This window comes from Elgaria multicarinata, chromosome 12 (assembly GCF_023053635.1).
Source record: "Elgaria multicarinata webbii isolate HBS135686 ecotype San Diego chromosome 12, rElgMul1.1.pri, whole genome shotgun sequence".
Taxonomy (NCBI): Eukaryota; Metazoa; Chordata; class Lepidosauria; order Squamata; family Anguidae; genus Elgaria; species Elgaria multicarinata.
The window spans coordinates 8976147-8999704 of record NC_086182.1 but is presented as its reverse complement, the minus strand read 5'-3'; the positions used below and the strand labels follow the sequence as shown (position 1 = coordinate 8999704).

General features: G+C 46.0%; 1 protein-coding gene across 1 annotated transcript in view; it reads left to right on the top strand.

Annotated features, from left to right (window-relative positions):
* LOC134407423 (indoleamine 2,3-dioxygenase 2-like) overlaps positions 1-22550 on the top strand; it is a 41422-nt gene extending 18872 nt beyond the window's left edge. Inside the window, exons 6-10 of the mRNA XM_063139196.1 lie at positions 2971-3070; positions 5607-5724; positions 6134-6185; positions 15033-15181; positions 22192-22550. Coding sequence (XP_062995266.1) covers positions 2971-3070; positions 5607-5724; positions 6134-6185; positions 15033-15181; positions 22192-22550 — 778 coding nt within the window. The remainder of the gene's footprint in view (positions 1-2970; positions 3071-5606; positions 5725-6133; positions 6186-15032; positions 15182-22191) is intronic.
* Positions 22551-23558: the final 1008 nt, after the last annotated feature.

Genomic DNA, 23558 nt, shown 5'->3' with positions numbered 1-23558 from the left:
GCCCACAACCTCCCCAGGGAACTGATTCCATTGTCACACTGCTCTAACAGTCAGGAAGTTTTTCCTGATGTCCAGCTGGAATCTGGCTTCCTTTAACTTGAGCCCGTTATTCCATATCCTGCACTCTGGGAGGATCGAGAAGAGATCCTGGCCCTCTGTGTGACAACCTTGTAAGTATTTGAAGAGTGCTATCATGTCTCCCCTCAATCTTCTCTTCTCCAGGCTAAACATGCCCAGTTCTTTCAGTCTCTCTTTATAGGGCTTTGTTTCCAGACCCCTGATCATCCTGGTTGCTCCAGCTTGTCTGCGTCCTTCTTGAATTGTGGAGCCCAGAACTGGACACAATACTCTAGATGAGGCCTAACCAGGGCCGAATAGAGAGGAACCAGTACCTCACGTGATTTGGAAGCTATACTTCTATTAATGCAGCCCAAAATAGCATTTGCCTTTCTTGCAGCCATATCACACTGTTGGCTCATATTCAGCTTGCGATCTACAACAATTCCAAGATCTTTCTCGTTTGTAGTGTTGCTGAGCCAAGTATCCCCCATCTTGTAACTGTGCCTTTGGTTTCTATTTCCCAAATGTAGAACTTGGCATTTATCCCTATTAAATTTCATCCTGTTGTTTTCAGCCCAGCACTCCAGCCTATCAAGATCACTTTGAAGTTTGTTTCTGTCTTCCAGGGTATTAGCTATCCCACCCAATTTGGTGTCATCTGCAAATTTGATCAGCGTTCCCTGTACCTCCTCGTCCAAATCATTAATAAAAATGTTGAAGAGCACTGGGCCCAGGACTGAGCCCTGCAGTACCCCACTCGTTGCCTCTCCCCAGTTTGAGAAGGTTCCATTGATAAGTACTCTTTGAGTCCGATTCTGTAGCCAATTGTGAATCCACCTAATAGTTGTTCCATCTAGCCCACTTTTAACTAGTTTGTTAATCAGAATGTCATGTGGTACTTTGTCAAAAGCTTTGCTGAAGTCAAGATATATGACGTCCACAGCGTTCCCACGGTCCACAAGGGAGGTTACCTTATCAAAAAATGAGATCAAATTTGTCTGACAGGACTTGTTCTTGACAAATCCATGTTGGCTTCTAGTGATCACCGCATTGATTCCTTCACCAGCTGGTACCTGTACAGTTCTTAAGAAGCTTCAATTTGTGCAAAATGCTAACTGGTACAAATTATTGTGATATCATCACCCCAGAACTGAAAGTTTTGCACTACTTGCCAATTGTTTTCTCCTGTGTTGCTCCCAGACTCTGGAATGCATGCCCTGTGTTGCGCCTGACTCCTCGCTCTTGCATTCAGGAAGGGGGGGTCAAGACACATCTTTTAAACTTAGGCCACAGCTAGACCTAAGGTTTATCCTGGGATCATCCAGGGTTCGCCCCTGCCTGAGCACTGGATCCCCTGTGTGTCACCTAGATGAACAGGTTTGACCCCTGGACGATCCAGGGATAAACCTTAGGTCTAGCTATGGCCTTAGTTTTTAAAACAGTTGTTATGGTTTATTAAGGTTGTTTTTCATGTTCTATACTGGCTCATTTCAGACAACACAGGCCATAGCTAGACCTAAGGTTCATCCCAGGATTGTCCTGGGGTCAAACCTGTTCATCTAAGTGCCACACAGTGCATCCAGTGCTCAAGCAAGGATGAACCTGGGATGATGCTGGGATAAACCTTAGGTCTAGCTACGGCCACAGTCAACGCAGTGTGAAAACTCCACTCAACGGCTGAGTTTCTAGGAGGTACTCCCCACACAACATGTTCTAACTCCACTGTTGTGTGACTGTGTACTACTGAGGAGTTGAGTAAAATCCATCATGATGTTTGATTGACAGTTCCTCTGCCCCCTCTCCTCCCCCGGTCCTCCCAATGGTATCCCATCTGCCATTGCTGCAAAAAAGAACCAATCCCAGTGGCTGTCCAAGAGCAGCACTCGTTCCTTTTGCCACTCTTGCCAGGGAGCTCTTTAGCCAGTGGGAAAAGTCAACTCAATGCAACGGAAAACTCCATGGAGACCTCCGCGCAACTCGTAACACAATAGTTATGCAGGAACTCTCCTCTGCACAGCATGGATATTCAGCGTGGAGTGTTCCCCCCTCCCCCCAAAAAAACACCCTCCACCGTGGGGTGGAGTTTTCCTGCCAGACAACATATTTCTCACTGGTGGTGTGAAAACTCCACCATTGAGTTCTAAAACTACTGTTGAAAAATGTGTTGTCTGAACTGAGTCTATGTTTCTATTTGGTTACACTTTTTATTTTCTGAAATGTTTGGATACTGCCTTGGCTGGCTCCAGAAAGGCAATATAGAAATACAACAAACAAACAAAAAGTAAATTCTCCCTCCTTACAATAACCCTGTAAGGTAAGCTAGGCTGTGGATAACGAAGACCAGCCTCGGGTCACCTGTCCAATATTCTGAATCCCGGCCTCTCCGTTCCCAGTCCAGTATTCTTACCAGTACACTATCCTGGAGTCTCTCCCTCCCCAGCCTTCAATAAAAACTTCACAAAAATGGCCATAAATGGCTTGGGACTACAATATCTAAAGGAAAGACTCCTTCCGTATGCACTTGCTCGGGCTCTTGGATAACCTTTGGAGGCTTTCCTCCGGGTGCCCCTGTCGAAGGATGCTAGGCATGTGGCTACAAGGCAGAGGGCCTCCTCAGTGGTGGCACTATATTTATGGAACGTCCTCCCCAAAGAGCTCCACCTGGCACCTACATGATTATCTTTTTGGCGCTAGGCAAAGGCCTTTCTTTTCTCCTAGGTATTTTAGAAACCTAGTTCTAGAATCTATTCATTATTTCTGTGCTGTTTGTTGTTTTGCATTGTATTTTATTATTTTAACTGCAATAGGCCCAGCAAATGTTTTTTTATTGGGCCGATTGAAAATGTAATAAATAAACAATACAATACCTGTACTGTACTTTCTGGGCTTTGAATGTTGTTCTCTTCCCAGGAATCTGGAACCTGTCATTTCCTTTCCCGGAGGAGCAAGCACCAGTGGCTTTATCCTCGTCAGTTTCCTGGTTGAGAGAGTGGCTGCACCTGGGATCAAGGTAAGAGCTGCTCCCAGATTATTTCCCATCCTTTATTTTATTATTTATTTATTATTACATTTATATCCCGCCTTTTTCCTTCCTTAAGGAACCCAAGGTGGCACACATAATCCTCCTCTCAATTTTGTCCTCACAAGAACAACAACCCTGTGAGGTAGTTTAGGCTGAGAGTCTGTGATTGGCCCAAAGTCACCAAGTGGGTTTCCATGGCTGAGTGGGGACTAGAACCCAGATCTCCCGACTCCCAGTCCAACGCTCTAGCCACTACACTGGCTCCCCTACCCCACACTAGATATTTATGAGCAAGCAAGGAGTGGATCCCCATGCCTTCTTGCAAGCATTTTTTATACTCTGTGATAAAATACATTAAAAAACAATCTATAATCCAGGAAGCGCCAGGCAGAGCCTAATTCTATGATCTGAAGAAATTATACATGATATGCAAAATTGCATCAGATTAGCATAATTTATTCCATTTCATCCACTCAGGGAAAGGATCAAGGAGCCAGGTAAGGCTTTGAAGCTTCACTCCCAGGCCACTGGAAATTCTGCTTGGCCTTCATCAGTCCAGCTCCTGAGATTTGCCTGCACAGTATATTAGCAGCCTTAAGTGCTAGAAACCTTTTTGTTTCTGTTTTTAAGAGACAGAAACCAAGCTGAAAGCCAAACAGATGTGGGCCTGCTCCAATCATCTGTCAGGGTTGTGGGAGTGCCATCTTAAGTGCTAAAAATGTAACAGTAGATCATTCAAATCCCCCACCCTTAAGTTTCAATACATGTTAAGACCCAAGCTGGGGCCTTTGCTAGACCTACCTGAAAATCCGGGGGAGAGAAGGGGAGACCTCGCGTTGTGAATAACGCGAGATCTCACCCTCATTTACAGCAAGGCGCGATGAGCTCAAGAAGGGAGGTGTCGCGCCCACCATTTAAAATTTTTTCTTAATGGGCCGGTTGCACATGAGCACTAGAACGGAAAGGTAAGGTTTTTTAAAAAATTGATTTCCCCGCTCCCCCCACCCTAGCCCCGATGGGCGCAGCACTCCTGAGGAGCGCTGCACCCCATGCATGGCTCCTGGCTCCGCATCAGTAATCATGCGGAGCTGGGGAAAACCGCAGAAACAGGAAAAAGTGGGTGCAAAGTGTAGGGCTTTATCCTGTGGCCAGGGAGGGATGATCCTCCCTGAGCTTGGGATCCCCTGTGCATCATCTGGATGCACAGGGGCGATCCTGGGTATCACCATGAGATAACCGCTGGTCTAGCTAAGGCCTAAGACTTGCATCTTTCACTTTGATCTATCACAGATTAACTGCTTTCACCCCTGTTCATTTCAGCATCATAAAGATGTAGGAAGTGTTTGTTTAACCTCCCTACCAGCTCCTTCTGATCTAATACACCATTCTTCCCTTAATCCTATTGAGGGACAGGGGAACACTTTGTTTTTATTGTCAGCAACAAGGAAGTAGAGGGAAAGTAAACAGGCGGGTAGGGGTGTCGCGGGGGGGGGCTCATCAGATGAACGTTTTATAGCACGCTCATTGCTCACGGTTTTTGGTGGGTCCTTTTCACGACGCTGTCCACCTCCTGCACCACTCCTGTGCCTTCTACTTGTTTTCCCATCACAAAAACACACCTGGAAAATCTGATTCTTTTGGCTGTAATGAAACATGCCGCCGTTTCCTGCTGAGTGCAGGAGAAGCAGCACAGTGAAAACGCCCACTAAACTGGTGACCACTGGTGTGGTCATTGCTTGTTTCCTTGTTCTTCCCCATGTGAAGAAAGAGGAAGCTGTTCGTCCCTATTGAGGGACAGCAGCAGGAGGCAAAGCGACGGGAGGGAAACGCTATTTCTCCCATCTGATGATGCTCAGGTTGAATCAAGCAAGGGTGAAAATATGTATTTTTCCTTAATATTCATGACAAAGGTAATAGCTCTGTCCTGTTCTTGCTCTCTAGGTACTCAGAAGGGTGTATTGCATTATTATTGGGCAGGGCACTACAATTCAGCATTATTATTGGGCAGGGCACTACTAATTCCAGTCTCAAGTGCTCCAGTGTCAGAGCTCAGAGCTACCCAAAGCCTTCCTTAGCACATACTGCCAGGGTGGAAAGAAGGGAGCATCGGAGGGCATGCTCCTGGTGGTTCCATGTGGACCTGTGGCCTGATTGGGATCCACCAGGAGAAGGGCCTTTATTGTGGTGGTCCCTTCTCTGTGGAACTCCCTGCCCCTGGAGGTCAGGCAGGCGCCAACACTAGGCTACTTTTGGTGGCTCCTGAAAACAACTCTGTTCCTCAACTGATTAGCCACTGTTTTCCTGGTTCCTTTGTTTTTAAATTGAACAATTTTAATTTGCTTTTTCATTCTTCTTTCTTTTACTATTTATACCTATGTTCACTGCTTTGGAATCTGTGTTAAATAATTGAGTGGTATATAAATATTGTAAACAACAACAACATGGTAATATGTTTGTTTATGGAAACTTATCAGAAAAACAACAACAGACTCCAGCATGCAACTTTCTCTTTTGTCTTCCCCAGGCAATGGCAAAAGCTGTTAATGGCATCCTCCAGCTAGATAACAGGATCCTGGAAGAAGCATTACAAGAAATGGCAAACACACTCCGAGATATGACCAGGGTTTTGAAGAAAATGCACGGTAAATCTGATATTTCCTACTTGGATTCAGAAAGTGTTGCATGGTAATAGATAGAGCAACAAGGATAGAGAAGGCAGAAGGTTGGAGAAAAGATAGGCTAAAAACGATGTACGCTCTAAGATCAGGGCTATGTGTAGATGGTAGTTATGCAGAAATACAGAAAAGTCTAATTATCTATTATTGTTCACAGATTTCAGCTTTCTGACAGTCTTCATTTTTAAAAAGTAGGTTATTAGGCCTTACGGCTGTGGTGGTGGGCTTGATCAGCTCTGGTGATAAGATCTCCAGACTCCCAGTCCAACACTCGCCACTGCACCACAAATACATGACCTTTGCAAAGTAGAAATATGAATTCTGCTTGTATCAACAGGCCTGGGTTGTGATTTATTTTTTGTTCTTTTCTTCCTAGATTATGTGGATCCTTCAGTATTTTATAGTGTGACACGAATCTTTTTTTCTGGGTAAGTACAGCATATAATATCCCTTTTTGCTCTAGGCAAGTTTTTACAAGCAGGAGCTCAGGCAGAGGTGTTGGACCTCTTTCAACTAAAGCACTGAATTCCATTTTGGAGATGCTCTTGGGGGCCCAAGTTCCATCCATGGGCAGGGCTGAAGGCAAAAGGGGCAGGGCCAAAATACCAGCCTATTGTAGCTTAAAGCTCTTACTGCCAGGAACTAAGCTTCAGGAGAGGCCTTTCAACCTTTTAAAATGGGGGGAAGACACAAAAGCCAAGAGACCCCCCCAAATGATTGGAGGTTGGGGGAAAGTGGGTGGGGACAGAGGAAAGGGGCATGGCCAAATGGAGGAATCCAAAGGGGCAGATTGGGGACCCTAGGAGGGCTGGATTTGGCCGGAGCTAAAGGAAGGCTTGAAATGCATGGAGGAGGGAGAGGGGAGCACTCTGGGAACAGTCACACTCCAGACTGGTTCATGGGTTGTTTCCTCTCTCCAGAAGCAGGCGCAATCTCAGCAACAAACTTGATGTCACCTTAATCATATCTAAACCATTAACTTGATGTTTAAAAATAAATATATAAATAGGGGGAATCAGGAATGTGGTGTGTTAGGATGAAGGTTTAACTCTTCCTCCCAGTTAAACCATTTCTGACAAAAATTACACAAATTATGGCTGAATTTACATCATTTGCGCAATTTCAGACATAATTTGCACAAATGTGGCCGTTATTTGCTCAAATTAGTCCACGTGCACAAATTTGGCATTATTTGTGTAAATGCATCCACGTGCACAAATTTGGCATTATTTGTGTAAATGCGTCCACGTGCACAAATTTGGCATTATTTGCGTAAATTTGTCCACATGCACAAATTTGGCATTATTTGCGTAAATTCGTCCACATGCACAAATTTGGCATTATTTGCGTAAATGCGTCCACGTGCACAAATTTGGCATTATTTGTGTAAATGCGTCCACGTGCCACAAATTGGGCATTATTTGCGTAAATGCATCCACGTGCACAAATTTGGCATTATTTGCGTAAATGTGTCCACATGCCACAAATTTGGCATTATTTGCGTAAATTCGTCCACATGCACAAATTTGGCATTATTTGCGTAAATGCGTCCACGTGCACAAATCTGACCACAATTCCTGCAAATTTGGCCATTATCTGCACAAATTGCTCAGATATTTGTGCAACTTGCAGAACGCCCCCCCCCACTGCAAAAAAGTTCCCAGAGTTCAGGGAACTGCCCACAGCCCAGTTTGCGGAAGCAAAGCGAGTCATTCACGCCACAGAACTCCATTGAGTGAAAAACAAACTGGGTTTCCTAGTGACAGACATTCCTAGTCTCAACAGGTACCTGACTGCAATTCACCTTCAGCTTTCTTTCACCAGAATGATGTGGTGATGCTGCACAGTGGTGCAGCTAGGTAATTCTAGACCTTGGCTGTAATGATTTTCTGGGTGGCTGGAAGCCCTTTAGATGGCCATGTAGATTGCTTCAGGTGTGAAACACACAGCTCACATTTCTCTTTCCCTCTCCAAGTCCCGTTCCATGCTTTAAAACTGCTTCTACATCCTTCATAGAATCATAGAATAATTCCATTCTTTCTCCAACAAGTTCCTATTCATAGAATCATAGAATCATAGAATAGCAGAGATGGAAGGAGCCTACAAGGCCATCGAGTCCAACCCCCTGCTCAATGCAGGAATCCACCCTAAAGCATCCCTGACAGATGGTTGTCCAGCTGCCTCTTGAAGGCCTATAGTGTGGGAGAGCCCACCACCTCCCCAGGGAACTGATTCCATTGTCGTACTGCTCTAACAGTCAGGACGTTTTTCTTCCTTGGCGTCGTAGAACCACCATCACAAAACTGTTTTCCAACCCTGATAAAAAACAACAACGATGAGCATCTACAGTTTTGCATGTTAAGTTCACTTAAATCATAGCGAGATCATGACTGCAGCAATAACATGGCATTTGCTTCTGATGCCCCGATGGCCTCATCTTCCGCTACTCTCTGAGTTGACATTTGGCTCGCACCCCCCAAGGGGACTTTGGGAGTTTGGCACCCAAGATCCAACCCTAACTGTGCTGCTGATTGCTGTGCAGAAGGGAAAAATTGGCTTCGGAGGCTAGGGCCGAATCTACACTGCTGCTTTAAAATGCTTTATAACAGTTTTGACAACTGTATATGAAGTGTGCCCTGGGCCCCAACAGTTGTCAAAACTGTTATAAAGCGCTTTAAAGCAGCAGTGTAGATCCTGCCTAGGTGAGTCAAAGTCCTTCCTTCCATCTTCCTTCCAGTGAAGGCTGGTGGCTCTGATTTCGGTGAGGCTGTGAATCCATTCTGGGTTTCAGTCAGAGCAAGCCAGAGCTTGCTTTCCAAAGTGCTGAACTTTCTAATTCTGGCTGCTTCTGACTAAAACCCGGAATGAAATCACAGCCCTACCAGCTTCCACTTCTTCCTTCCTTCCCATTTCTGCAATGCCAGCTATTTCTAAGCAATCCCATTCATCATGCCTAGTTGCATGCTTCTTCGCTCGACATGCCCAGACATCCTGGTACGTCTTCCCTGTCGTGCCCTGTGGAAATAGACCATGATTTATGGTTGGGGTGGGTGGGGGCAGCAAGAGAACGAACGACAATGCAAGCCCGGCATGCTTTTCTGCCAACATTTTATGGCCTCTTGCGTTTCGCAGAACACGACAGAAGGTCAGCGGGCCTCTCCTCCTTAACACTCAGTGTCCTGGGGCCACGTCAGCTAATTCTATTTCTTCCACTTAATCAGACTCCCTCATTAAACCCTCATTAAAACTTGGATGTATTAAAGGGGGAGGCGGGAGGGGGACGGGGAATGCTGCCCGTAAGGACTTGAAGCCTGGCGCTAATGCAGGAGCCTTCACTGCGGGGGCTGCGGGCTCCCTGAATGACTACATCGGGAGCTTTGTTTCTAGGACTCCAGTTTTAATTGTAAGCGAAAGTAGGTTATGCGATCTCCTGTAGGACTAAGTAGTGATGGGGCCAAGCCCCAGAAAAGGAGGGAAGGGGGTCCTGACACCCAATTTTAGCAGGAGAGAGAGAAGCACCGTAGTTCCACTTCAAATTGGACTCTACTGGGCACATCGCAGCCTTGCACAGTTGCTGGGGCTCCAGCACCCTGACAAGTCCCCCTGGGCCGAGTGGCTATGAGCTGCTATTTAAAATTTCCCATAGTGCCATAGAATAGGGTGACCCTATGAAAAGGAGGACAGGGCTCCTGTATCTTTAAGAGTTGTATTGAGGAGGGAATTTCTGCAGGTGTCATTTATATATATGGAGAACCTGGTGAAATTTCCTCTTCATCACAACAGTTACAGCTGCAGGTGCCCTGCCCTCTTTTAAATCTGGTCACTCTAGTATAGCTCCTGCAGCTTTCACTGTGGTGATGAAGAGGGAATTTCACCAGGTTCTCCATATATACCAATGACACCTGCTGAAATTCCCTTTTCTATGCAACTGTTAAAGATACAGGAGCCCTGTCCTCCTTTTCATATGGTCACCCTACCATAGAATGCTTGATTGTCCCAGGGCATTCTTGGAAATTAAAATGGCATCCCCAGTATTGTGTGTGACCATTTCCATTGCCCACAGTGCTTCAGAGTGAAACGACTTTGGGCACTCTGGGCCAATGTGGGACATCCAGAACGGTAGCTCATAGCTGTCTGCTGCGCTCAGATAATCCCATGATGTGGCAGGAACCTGGACCAGACCTATTATTAGTCACAAAAATCGCAAGTCAAGCTGCCATTTTCTTCCCCTTTCATCTTTCTTGGATACACACAAACAAACAAATGTCATATTGTTCTCAAGTGCGTCATTCAATCAGAATGAGAAAGTACAAACTTATTGCATGTTTGACTGAACTCCTGGCTTCCTCCTCTCATGCCCTGACTTCTATGCTTTCCGTATGGTCCTTATTAGTTAGATATGTAAGGCATAATGTGGGCGCACTGTACAACTGTCAGGAAGTAGAATGCTCTCAGGCCAGTGGCTTTCCCAATTCCCTCAGAGAACCTGCGTTACATCGATTTGTTCGCTGTAGAATCCCTGCCTTTCACAAAGGACTCTGGGACATGTTTCTTTTATGTGGCAACATGAAGAAAGGACCCTCCCCACCTCCCTGCCTCTTTGGAGTTCAGAGGAAGGGAAAGGACTCCCTTCCACCAGCCGCCTGAAGAGCGGCTAGTAACAGGGGAGAGGTTTTAGGGCCTGGCCTGGCTGGCCATTACCAGATCCTGTGCTCTTGGAGGGACGAATAAAGCAGGAGTCGCCACTGTCACCCCAACTTCTTCTGTTCAGCCGTGATGGCCTGCTTTTCAAAGCCGCGCTTGCCTAGCCAGGGGAGATTTGCTGCTGCCAGAGCAAACGAGCAGTTACTGCTTTTCCACGCTACCCACAGATGCCAGGGAGGAGATACTGGGGGTGCATTGCTTGCTCCTCCTTCATCTGCACCCTTCCCCAAGGCTACAAGAAAAGGCAGAAGTGGTGGAACCCAGGCCCGGAAGGGAAGAGGAGAACCCCCCCACCCCCCGGTCTCAGCACTGACCTTCACGTGTTGCTATAAAGGTCTGCGCAGAACTTTTACACATAGTTCTGCACAGCTCTTTGAACAGATGAGGGGAGGTTGTGAAGTGGGCCCAATCCTGCTCCTCCATATCCATGCATTGCTTTTAGCCACATGGCTGTGGGGAAAGAACTCGACTAAACACAAAACAAAGTGCATACCTCCCCCGAGTGCTCCATGTTGCTTGACGCAAACGCTCAGATGCGGTGAGGTCTTCTGAGCGGTTTCTCGGCTCGTGTTTGGCTGTGTGTGATCGCTTTAACAAAATAACAGCCTAAAAATAGACCCTGCTGATCTCCAGAGTCCCGCCAACATCTGGCAGGGGCAGGTGGCAAACGAAGGCTAATGAGAAAACTCGCAGCTTGAGCCCCGGCTGAGCACGGCCCTCGTTTCTATCTGAAGCTCATCTCCTGCAATGCGTCACCCGCCAGCGAAACATGGAGGTTTTGCAGCCAGTCGCTGTCAGCATGGGCACCACTGGGACACTCAACATTTTATTGCAGCCAGAGAATCTTCTGGAGGTGAAGCATTGTGGATTGGGAAGATCAGGGTTGCTCACTGTTTCAGACAAAATGAACCGACGCCTCTCTGGTAGTCCCGGCTCACTGTCTATAATTTTTAAATGGGTTTAGACATTTAATAACCCTGCTCTTCAAGGCAGGTCCTGAGAGAGGCTTCTGGAACAAAAATACATTTAAAGAAGCACTAAGTTGAAATTAATTACAGTTTTAGCAAAACAACAACCAGAACCTCATCAGATGAATTCCAAGTTAAAATCAAAATCAAAATCTAACCTTGGGAAATGGGTTTTTTTGGGGGGGGGGAGAAAGGGGGGCACCTGGGGCCGAAAAGGCAACAAACTCAGTGTCATTCTAAACTTGGGGTACTACAGAGTCCTGTTCTTTAGCTATCACCAATGTCCCTTCCAATAGCAGTGGGGCGTGGAAAAGGCTTCCAAGGTAAATCTTAATACACAGGCAGGAACCAGGGGAGGATGGGGGAATGGGCCTGCATGGAATTCACTACCACAAGATGTAGTGATGGCCAACAAATTGGGATGGCTTTAAAAAAGGGATAGATAAATTCCTGGAGGAGGAGGCTATCAATGTCTACTAGCCCTGATGACTATATGCTACCTCTAGTATCATACACCAGTTGCTGGGGAACATGGGTGGGAAGGTGCTGTTGAACCATGTCCTGCTTGTGGGTCCCTGGTCAAGAGCTAATTGGCCACTGTGTGGACAGAGTGCTGGACTAGATGGACCCTCAGTCTGATCCAGCAGGGCTCTTCTGATGTTCCCATGTGCTCCTTGGCTCTTTTGCACAGAGGTGACATGTGAATATGTTACATGTGACTGAGAAGCCTGAAAAACCCACAGACAACCCTTTTTAGGTGTCTCCATGGGGCCCTCCAACAGCACCCACAAAGCTCTCCACTCTCTGCCCCTTCATGATTTTTTAAAAAAATAATTAAAAAATGTGTAAAATGTTAGGTCTCCCTTTCTAGCCTCTAACTTTGCTCTTTCACCCCACCTCTTTGACTTGCTCTTAACCTCCCTCCCAGCCTCTAAGCCTTGCTATTTCTTCCCCTGCTCACACACCCATCTCTTTAGCACACTTTTGACTAGCCATGCCTGCATGGCAGCCATTATGCAACTAGCCACACCTCCTGTGGGAGCCATGTTGTGATGGTGCCCACAGCAGTTTCTCACATTCCCAAAGGGGTCTGAAAAGGCTGGGTACCCATGGCCCAGACTTTGTGCAGAACAGCCAATGAAATTGGGTTGGGGGGTTGGGGGCTGGTCCTGGCTGGCCCTGTGTACTCAAAACATGTTGCTCACGAGGCCACATTTTGCAGGTCTCCACCAGACTGCAGCAAAACCAAAGGGCAGTTTGCAGCGGATAAGTGAGGAATGTGTGTGCTCAGCCCTTCGGCCTCAGCTGACCCCTGCCTCCAGCTGCTTTCCCCTCCATTGCGACAAACATGCATCTGGAACCCTGGATGGGGGCAGAGGAGATTATTTGTGTTTCTGGGCTGATAGCTGTTACACGTAATCAACACCAAGTGTGCAAGAAACTCAGCCTGTCATAAGGGGAGAGCGAAGCAGAGGATCAGATAGTCAATCACTTAGAGACATCTTTGTATTATGTTCTTTAGTTTTGACTGGTTAGCATCTTCTTAACTGATGATTCTAGGTGTGTCCCATAATAGGGTGACCATATGAAAAGGAGGAAAGGGCTCCTGAATCTTTAACAGTTGCATAGAAAAGGGAATTTCAGCAGCTGTCATTTGTATATAGGGAGGACCTGGTGAAATTCCCTCTTCATCACAACAATTAAAGCTGCAGGAGCTATACTAGAGTGACCAGATTTAAATGAGGGCAGGGCACCTGCAGCTTTAACTGTTGTGATGAAGAGGAAATTTACCAGGTTCTCCATATATACAAATGACACCTGCTGAAATTCCTTTTTCAATACAACTGCTAAAGATACAGGAGCCCTGTCCTCCTTTTCATATGGTCACCCTACCCCATAATGCAATTCTCAGGCTTGCTTCCTGGTTCTATCTGGTCTCTCTGTGACAGTTATGTTTTCTGATGACAGTTAGTTAGATGTCTCCAAGAGGTCTTGATAACATTAGTTTATCTCTAGGGTGATTATATGGAAAGGAGGACAGAGCTCCTGTACCTTTATCAGTTGTGTAGAAAAGGGAATTTCAGCAGGTGTCGTTTGTATGTGTGCAGCACCTGGTGAAATTCCTTCTTCAGCACAACAGTTAAAGCTCCAGGAGCCCTGCCTTCTTTTGTTAGAGTGAGCAGATCTGTCCTCCTTTCCATATGGTCACCCTATTTATCTCTCCACTCCTAGTCTATCTATTAATGTTTCATTTTTGTTCTAAGAATAAACAAATACATATATTTGCTCTCTACTATTAAAGAGTTGTCTCTAGCATTGTTCTTTAAGACCACACAAATTAAAACGTTCCCCTCCATTGTGACAAACATGCATCTAGAACCCTTGACAGGGGTGGGAGATTGTTAAATGCAAAGGAGATTATTTGTGTTTGTGGGCTTATAGCCACTTTGAGTTCCCTAAGACCATTTTTTGTTTCCCTTGGGGTAATCTATCAGGGCCCCTAAATGGCTTGGGACCTCAGTACTTGGGGGAGTGCCTCTCCCTATATATCCCTGCCTAACCTCAGCTGTGGAATGCCCTCCCCTTGGAGGCCCGTCTGGCACTGGCTTCATTTTGGCACCAAGTTAAAACATGGCTTTTAACAAAGCCTTTCATGGCTAAATTCACCAAGCGGAAGGACTGTGATGACCTCACTTCGACGGGAAAAGTAAGGATGAGTTCTTGACTTTTGTCACACGCAGCTCCGGGGAAAAGCCCCACAATGGCTGCAAATCAGCGCTGCAAATTGCGGGGTTTTGAAGACATATATACAGCCCCGAGACTGTCTGATTCAATAACTCCGAGGCAGTTGCTGGCAACAGACTATTTTTAAAAAGAGAGTTAAAAAACCATTTTGAAAGATCAACATAACTTCCCACAGAACCTGTTAACCAATGCTGATGGCAGGGTGAGTGCACACAGACACTGGGGTCTGTTATGCAGTGTTCAGCACTGCAGAAAACACACGCATGTGTACATGCTCAGTGCTGCAGTTAGGGATGGATGTTGGAGCCAAAATCCAGAACCCTCCAAATCACCACCCAGAGAGGACCAGGTGATGAGGACATCAGGGAAGCAGAAGCAAACTCCTTTGATTCCTGTTGTCATGGTGGTGCTGTGATTTAAGTGACTTTTAAATGCAAAACTGAACATGTACAGAGTTGTGTTTTTTTTAGACTCCAGGCTGACAGACAGTTTTGGCGTTGTTAGTACTGTCGATGTTCTAACATGTCAGGAATGTAGGAGCAGTTTTAAAGCATGGGATGGAGGTTGGAGGGGTAGGAAGAGACATTTTAACTGTGTGCTTCCCCAATGAAGCAATGCCCTTGGCCATCTAAAGTCCCCCCCCCGCCTGCCCGCCCCGGCCAAGAAAGCCTTAAGTCCAAGGCTCTCAGATGACCCAGCTGCACCGCTGTCCACGCTGCTAGTAGCTGCCTGTATAGAAGGTTTTCCTTTGGGTCCACCACCTGCACCACGCGAGTGGCTCGCCTTCTCTGGCATGTATTGGACCTGCCATACAGCCTCTGGGGGACGCCATCTCTCATTGCCGTTCCCTTCTTTCAGCTGGAAGGATAACCCAGCTCTACCAGAAGGGCTGGTCTATGAGGGACTCTGCGAAGCGCCTCTGTCATACTCCGGGGGAAGCGCAGCGCAAAGCACCACCCTGCATGCCTTTGATGAGCTCCTGGGCATCCGGCACCACAAGGAGAGCAGTAAGTTGTTGTTACTGCTGTTATTCTTGGTGTCATTATCGTTGTTGTTATTGTTACATGTATATCCCACCTTTTTTAGGAAGCCAAGGAAGCCAAGGTGGGATACAGGGTCCTCTTTCACTCCATTTTATCCTTACAACAACCTTGTGAGGTAGATTAGGCTGAGAGTCACCCAGTGAGCTTCACCTAGTGAGTTTCATGGCCAAGTTGGAACTAGAAGCTGAGGGCTCATCTACAACAAGCAGGATATTCCACTATGAAAGCGGTATTAAAGTGGTACCCTATTTCTTCAATTCTAAGGCCATAGCTAGACCTAAGGTTTATCCCTGGATCGTCCAGGGGTCAAACCTGTTCATCTAGGTGACACACAGGGGATCCAGTGCTCAGGCAGGGGCGAATCCTGGATGATCCCAGGATAAACCTTAGGTCTAGCTGTGGCCTAAGACACACTTTTTCCCCATATAAACATCTCTAAAAATGGGGTGCGTCTTAGAATCGCGGGTGTGTCTTAGGTTTTTTTTTCCTGTTGGTGGTACTGAAATTAGTGTGCGTCTTACAATTGATGGCATCTTACAATCGAAGAAATATGGTATATAAAAGGCAGGAGACACACTACTGCTTTATAGCGGTATTGAAGTGCACTGCAGGATCTACACTACGGCTTTATAGTGCACTGAAGTGCACTGACAACTGTTGGGGCCCATTGACACATGCTCAATGGGCCCCACACGCTCATTCTGGTTCCTGACTTGGAGCTGAGCAGAAGGAGGGAAGAGCAGCTGGCCCAGCTCAAGTAGGAGCTATAAAAGTTAGCCAGATTCCCAGAGAGAGAGCGAACAGAGAGCGAGCGAACAGGAAGAGCAAACAGGAGTTTGACAGGGGGAGTTCGGCAGGGGAGGTCAAGGGGGAGGCCTCTAAAAAAAAAAAAAAAGAGGTGGGAAAAACAAAGAAAAACATAAAGAGAAACCCCCCCCACAAAACTACCACCAAAAACCCCCCAAAAACAAACCCCACCCCAAAAGATCTTACTTTCCCTTAAGACATCCTCATATAGTTGTGTATCTTCAGACAGGACACAACAAAGCAAAGGCAATTCTACTATAATCAAAAAGGGGAAAAAAAATTCTGCTTTGGGAAAAAAACCAAAGCAGAAATCGACAATATGGATGGAAAGGAGTCCCTAGAGGTGGTGACCTGCAAAGGGTGTGCAATGTTCATGTTTCTGCCTGAGCTCAACATGGCGTATACCTGCAACAAGTGCAAGCTGGTGGCACTTTTGGAAGAAAAGGTGAGAGGACTTGAGCGGCGAGTGTCCACCCTCCAAGGAATAAGAGAAGTCGAGGTGTTCTTAGACCGAACAGTGGAACTGCAACAGCAACAAGAAGCACATGAGATTGAAGAACAACAGCCAGCTGAAGCAGAAGTGGAGTATGCTCAGGGGAGGAAAGCCAATGAAGAGGAAACTCCCTGGAAAAGAGTGACAGTTAGGAGCAGAAGAATTAGAAGCCATTCTGCACCGGCGGAACCATTGGAGTTAAGCAACCGCTTTCAGCTTCTGGAGAATGAGACTGAAGGACAGTTTGCAGAGGAAGAAGTACAGGAGACACCATGCAACAGTGACCAAGAGGCAGAAGGTAGGTCAACCAAGAAGAAGAGAAGAGTAGTCGTCGTGGGAGACTCCCTGCTTTGTGGGATTGAAACCCAAGTATGTCGTGAAGACCCATGGACTCGCCAGGTGTGCTGTCTCCCTGGAGCACAGATTAGAGATGTGACTGAAGGGTTACCGAAGCTCATAAAGCCCACGGACACATACCCCTTTCTTCTCATTCATGTGGGAACAAATGATGTCGCCAAGCAGAGCTACGAAGAAATCATTTCAGACTTTGAAGTTCTGGGAAGGAAACTGAAGAACTTTGGGGCCTAGGTAGTTTTCTCATCCATCCTCCCGGTTCTTGGAAGAGGATTAGAAAGGGAAAGAAAAACACTCCGGATGAACGACTGGCTTCGAAGGTGGTGCCGTCGTGAGAGTTTTGGATTCTGGGACCACGGGCTACGCTACTTGGAACATGGACTGCTGGCAAGGGATCGGTTGCACCTCACAAGGGCTGGAAAGAATGAGTTCGGCCACAGCATGAAGAACTTGATCAGGAGGGCTTTAAACGGAATCTTACGGGGGTGGGAGACGTAAATTTTGAGGCAACAAGGGATGAAGGCCAATGCACCACAGTACAGAGAACAGCTCCAACAGTGTCCCAAAATAGTGTCTGCAACAAGGTAGGAACAAAGCCAGACTATAAAACACATGGTCTTCGATGTCTATATACTAATGCCCAGAGCATGAGAAACAAACAGAATGAACTTGAACTCTTATTAAATGAAGGCAAATACGACTTGATAGGTATAACTGAAACTTGGTGGGATGACTCCCATGACTGGAATATAGCAATTGAAGGATATAACTTGTTCAAAAAGAACATAAGAAATAGAAAGGGAGGTGGAGTTGCACTATATGTTAAAAATATCTATCCCTGCACAGAAATACAGGCGGATGAGACTGGGAGCCCCGTCAAGAGCGTCTGGATTAAAATTAATGGGGCTAGGAATAAAAAGAATATGATAATCGGAGTCTACTACCGACCACCCAATCAAGGAGAAGACGAGGACGAAACTTTTGAGAAACAAATTGCCAGTGTTTCAAGGAAGTGTGATGTAGTAGTGATGGGGGACCTCAATTACCCTGATATCTGTTGGGAGACCATTACTGCCAAAAGCGGCCCTTCCAAGAAATTCCTGACATGTATGGGTGATAACTTTCTCCTACAGAAAGTGGTGGTTGGAACTAGAGGATCGGCAATCCTTGACTTGTTATTGACCAATAGGGATGACTTAGTGGATAAAGTGGCAGTTACGGGAACTCTGGGGGAAAGTGAACACGTCATACTTGAATTCTTGATTATGAAGGAGACAAAAGTTGAGCGTAGCCATACACGTACTCTGGATTTTAGGAAAGCTGATTTTAATAAACTCAGAACTATAATAAGTAAGGTCCCGTGGCAAGGGAGCCTAAAAAGAAAAGGAGTGCAGGATGGGTGGGAGTATCTAAAAAATGAAATTTTAAAGGCACAGTTACAAACAATTCCAACAAGGAGAAAAGATAGAAGACAACAGAGGAAACCAATGTGGCTCCACAAAAAGCTTAGAGATGACCTGAAAACAAAAAGGGATACATATAGGAAGTGGAAGGAAGGCCAGGCTACAAAAGAAGAGTACAGACAAGTGGCGCAGAAGTGCCGAAATGGCGTCAGGAAGGCTAAAGCTCAGAATGAGCTGAGATTAGTGAGGGATGCTAAAAGCAATAAAAAGGCTTTCTTCAGATACGTAAGTAGTAAAAGGCAGAGGAAAGAAATGGTGGTTCAACTGCTTAATGAGGATGGTAAATTGATAACAGACGACAAAGAAAAGGCTCAAGTGCTCAATTCCTACTTTGCCTTGGTCTTCTCCCAAAAGCGGGTCTATGACCCCCCTGGAAAAAGTGAAGCAGAAGTTGAGGGGGCAGGATTGCAGTTTGAGATTGATAAACAAATGGCCAAAGAACACCTAATTTCCTTGAATGAGTTCAAATCTCCAGGGCCCGATGAACTGCATCCTAGAGTAATGAAGGAGCTAGCAGAAGAACTCTCAGAACCTTTGTCTATTATCTTTGCAAAATCATGGAAGACGGGTGAGGTGCCGGACGTCTGGAGGAGGGCTAACGTTGTCCCTATCTTCAAAAAGGGCTAAAAGGAGGAACCTGGGAACTACAGACCAGTCAGTCTGACATCCATCCCTGGGAAAATTCTGGAGCAGATTATCAATCTGTAAACACCTTGAAATCAATGCAGTGATTACTAGAAGCCAACATGGATTTGTCAGGAACAAATCCTGTCAGACTAATTTGATCTCATTTTTTGATAGGATAACCTCCCTTGTGGACTGTGGGAATGCTGTGGACGTCATATATCTTGACTTCAGCAAAGCTTTTGACAAAGTACCACATGACATTCTGATTAACAAACTAGCTAAAAGTGGGCTAGATGGAACAACTATTAGGTGGATTCACAGTTGGCTACAGAATCGGACTCAAAGAGTACTTATCAATGGAACCTTCTCAAACTGGGGAGAGGCAACGAGTGGGGTGCCGCAGTGCTCAGTCCTGGGCCCAGTGCTCTTCAACATTTTTATTAATGATTTGGACGAGGAGGTGCAGGGAACGTCGATCAAATTTGCAGATGACACCAAATTGGGTGGGATAGCTAATACCCTGGAAGACAGAAACAAACTTCAAAGTGATCTTGATAGGCTGGAGTGCTGGGCTGAAAACAACAGGATGAAATTTAATAGGGATAAATGCCAAGTTCTACATTTAGGGAATAGAAACCAAATGCACAGTTACAAGATGGGGGACACTTGACTCAGCAATACTACAAACGAGAAAGATCTTGGAATTGTTGTAGATCGCAAACTGAATATGAGCCAACAGTGCGATATGGCTGCAAGAAAGGCAAATGCTATTTTGGGCTGCATTAATAGAAGTATAGCTTCCAAATCACGTGAGGTACTGGTTCCTCTCTATTTGGCCTTGGTTAGGCTTCATCTAGAGTATTGTGTCCAGTTCTGGGCTCCACAATTCAAGAAGGACGCAGATAAGCTGGAGCGTGTTCAGAAGAGGGCAACCAGGATGATCAGGGGTCTGGAAACAAAGCCCTATGAAGAGAGACTGAAAAAACTGGGCATGTTTAGCCTGGAGAAGAGAAGATTGCGGGGAGACATGATAGCACTCTTCAAATACTTAAAAGGTTGTCACACAGAGGAGGGCCAGGATCTCTTCTCGATCCTCCCAGAGTGCAGGACACGGAATAACGGGCTCAAGTTAAAGGAAGCCAGATTCCAGCTGGACATCAGGAAAAACTTCCTGACTGTTAGAGCAGTGTGACGGTGGAATCAGTTACCTAGGGAGGTTGTGGGCTCTCCCACACTAGAGGCCTTCAAGAGGCAGCTGGAGAACCATCTGTCAGGGATGCTTTAGGGTGGATTTCTGCGTTGAGCAGGGGGTTGGACTCTATGGCCTTGTAGGCCCCTTCCAACGCTGCTATTCTATGATTCTATGACATCTACACCAAGCAGGATATAACACTATGAAAGTGGTATGGATGCTTTACATGGCATGTGTCAATGGGCCCCAATAGTTGTCAGTGCACTTCAATACTGCTGTAAAGCAGTCATGTGGCTCCTGCCTTTTATATACCGCTTTCATAGTGGAATATCTTCTTGGTGTAGATGAGCCCTGAATCTCCATAGTCCTAGACCAACACTGTGACCACTATGGCACTGTGGCTCTCTTCAGAGTTAGCTGCTTTGATTAATTTGAGGCATGTTAAAACACACACACACACACACACACACACACATGTTTGTGTGTGTATGAACATAGAATATTAGATTTCAGGGAGAAGTATTTTAACCTAGCTTTTTCCTCAGCATGCTAGTTTTTCTGTGGGTAGGAACATTCACTCACACCCCCCCTCCAAAGCAGGAGAATTATTACAATAGCTAAGTATTACACATAGCACGAAAATCAGACCCAAACTTCTGCTTATGTGTTTCAATGAGACATGTGAAAGGAGGGGAGAACGTTACATAGGGTGGCCCCTTATAAAGTGCCCCCAAAGAGAAAACGCACCACCCCAAAAAGAGGACAAAAAAGGCACAGATGAGCATAAAAATGGCCTATGCTAATTTATATGTATAGAGGGAAATTTAGACATAATTAGTATAATATAGGCCTAATCTACACCAAGCAGCATATTGCACTATGAAAGCAATATATGGCACGTGTCAATGGGCCCCAACAGTTGTCGGTGCACTTCAGTACTGCTACAAAGCAGTCGTGCAGCTCCTGCCTTTTATATACCACTTTCATACTGCTTTCATAGTGCCATAGCCTGCTTGGTGTAGATGAGGCCTTAGTTAGAAATACAACACACCTCGCCATAGCGTGGAAGGGTGTGACTACGTGATCCATGTACGTTGCTCATTCTGCTGTCCAGGTGTGTTGATGGGCGCCTTCAAGGCCCAGGTCTTCCTTGAGCTGGTTCTTCATCTTTGTTAAAATGGTCTTGGATAGGGTAGATTAAGGACAAAATTGAGGACATTCCTCCAGCAGCCCTTTGAATACAGGACTGTCCTCTGTAAAAGAGCACACCTAGCCATCTTCTGTAAAAGGGATCATATGTAGAAGAGGGCAGCCGGCCACATTCTTGCATGCAATCCCTACCTGAAGTGGTGGGGATTGCAGTCTGAAATGGTACAATCTAGGAATAGTATTATCATGTCGTAATTGGCCTTTTTTTTGTCAACCTGGCCTACCTTTGTGATTCAAAGACATGGGCCAGCCCTGGCATTAGGCGACTGGAGTTCCATGAAGGGAAGCTCAGGGGAGCCCTCTTCACAAGTTAGCCTTTGTGCCTCGGCTATGGGGTGGTATATAAATGATAATAATAATAATAATAATAATAATAATAATAATAATAATAATTCCACACACTTATCGTATAGGTAGAGGTGAACTTGTGATGATGGGTTTGGGAGGCAGAGATCTGACCCAACAGGGCATGATCCACCAGGGAAAGGAATGGGAGGTGCAATGGCCAATTGGACAACAAGAGATCAAGATTTCCAAGGGTAGAGAGCAGCAAGAGAGAAAAGGCTCCATCAGGGAATGGAGGGTGCCATCTTGACTGTATGGAGGAGGAGGAGGAGGAGAGTACCAAAGAGCAAAACAAGCATAAAGAGGCCTGGAAACTGAGAAGACAGGTGTGTAGTTCTCTACCTACAGCCTGAAATGGGATGTTCCAGCAGGTACAGTTTTATCCCAGGGTATGGGATAAAACTTTGTCCGGGCCTTTGTTAGCAGAGAGGTTCTTCAGCCACTCTTCCTCCTGCTCACCCATCTTCTCTGTGTCCTTTGCCAGCTGCATTTTTGCACAGCATGAGGGAATACATGCCCCCTCCTCATCGGGCTTTCATTGAAGAAATCCAGGCCATGCCTCCGCTGAGGCGCCACGTGTCTTCCTCTGGGAACGAGGGGCTCCGTTCGGCGTACAACACATGTGTCGCTGCCCTTTCCGACTTGAGGACCTACCACATCACCATGGTGACCAAGTACATCATCATCACAGCCCACAACACCACAGCCAGGCCAAGCAAGCCCACGTCTCTACCCATAAGCCCCCACTCTTGCCTGGAAGGGAGAGGGACGGGCGGTTCAGGGGTGATGAGCTTCTTGAAAAGTGTTCGAGACACGACCAGGGAAGCCATGTTAACTCTCTAAAACCTTGCTCTTTTTCTCAGGTAGGGGCTAAGCACATAATCATAGAGCCAAAAGAAGCTGTCCTTCATATGTGTACATAGGGGTGTGGCCACTAGGTGGGGCAACAGGAGATGGGGCAACTGCTACTAGAAAGACCTTTGCTGTACCTTTCTTTCCTTGTCTAAAAAGCTATTTGCTTGAATTCTAGAAACGAACCATTGCTAAGGGTATCTCCCAGCCGAACAGCTGAGGAGGTGTAATACAGGAAGGCCTTACACCAGGGACATTGCTTGGCACTTAAACAATTCAGGGCCTAGGCCCCTATGACAGACATCTGCATAAAATCTACACATTCTAATTTATATCTATTTATGCAAATTTAGAAATAATTATTTGAATTTATTTAAATTTCACAGAAGGCAAAGCCAGCCAATTAATTTCTCATCAAAATCATCTCAAGGACATTAAATTCGTTATTTTTTTTTACCTCACCTCATGTAGGTCCTCTTCAATTATAATTAATTTGCAAACTGTCCCTGTCCCGTCTCCAATTCACTCTCCCCTCCCACTTCTAGGAAAATTGCGCTCATCCCATGCAATTAAGCTTAAAAGAAAATATTCCATTAGGATCAGGGCTCCAGGAAATAGAACTAAGGGCCAGGAAATAGATTTGGGGCTGGGCCAGGTCAAGCAATGCTCCTGGTGACCATATGGAAAGGAGGACAGGGCCCCTGTGTCTTTTAACAGTTGCACAGAAAAGGGAATTTCAGCAGGTGTCATTTGTATGCATGCAGCACCTGGAGAAATTCCCTCTTCAGCATAGCAGTTAAAGCTGCAGGAGCCCTGACCTCTTGACCAGATCCAAAAGAGGGCAGGGCTCCTGCAGCTTTAACGGTTGTGATGATGAGGGCATTTCACCAGGGGGTGCATGCATACAAACGACACCAGCTGAAGTTCCTTTTTCTATGCAACTGTTAAAGATACAGTAGCCCTGCCCTCCTTTCCATATGGTCACCCTAGTCTTTGAAC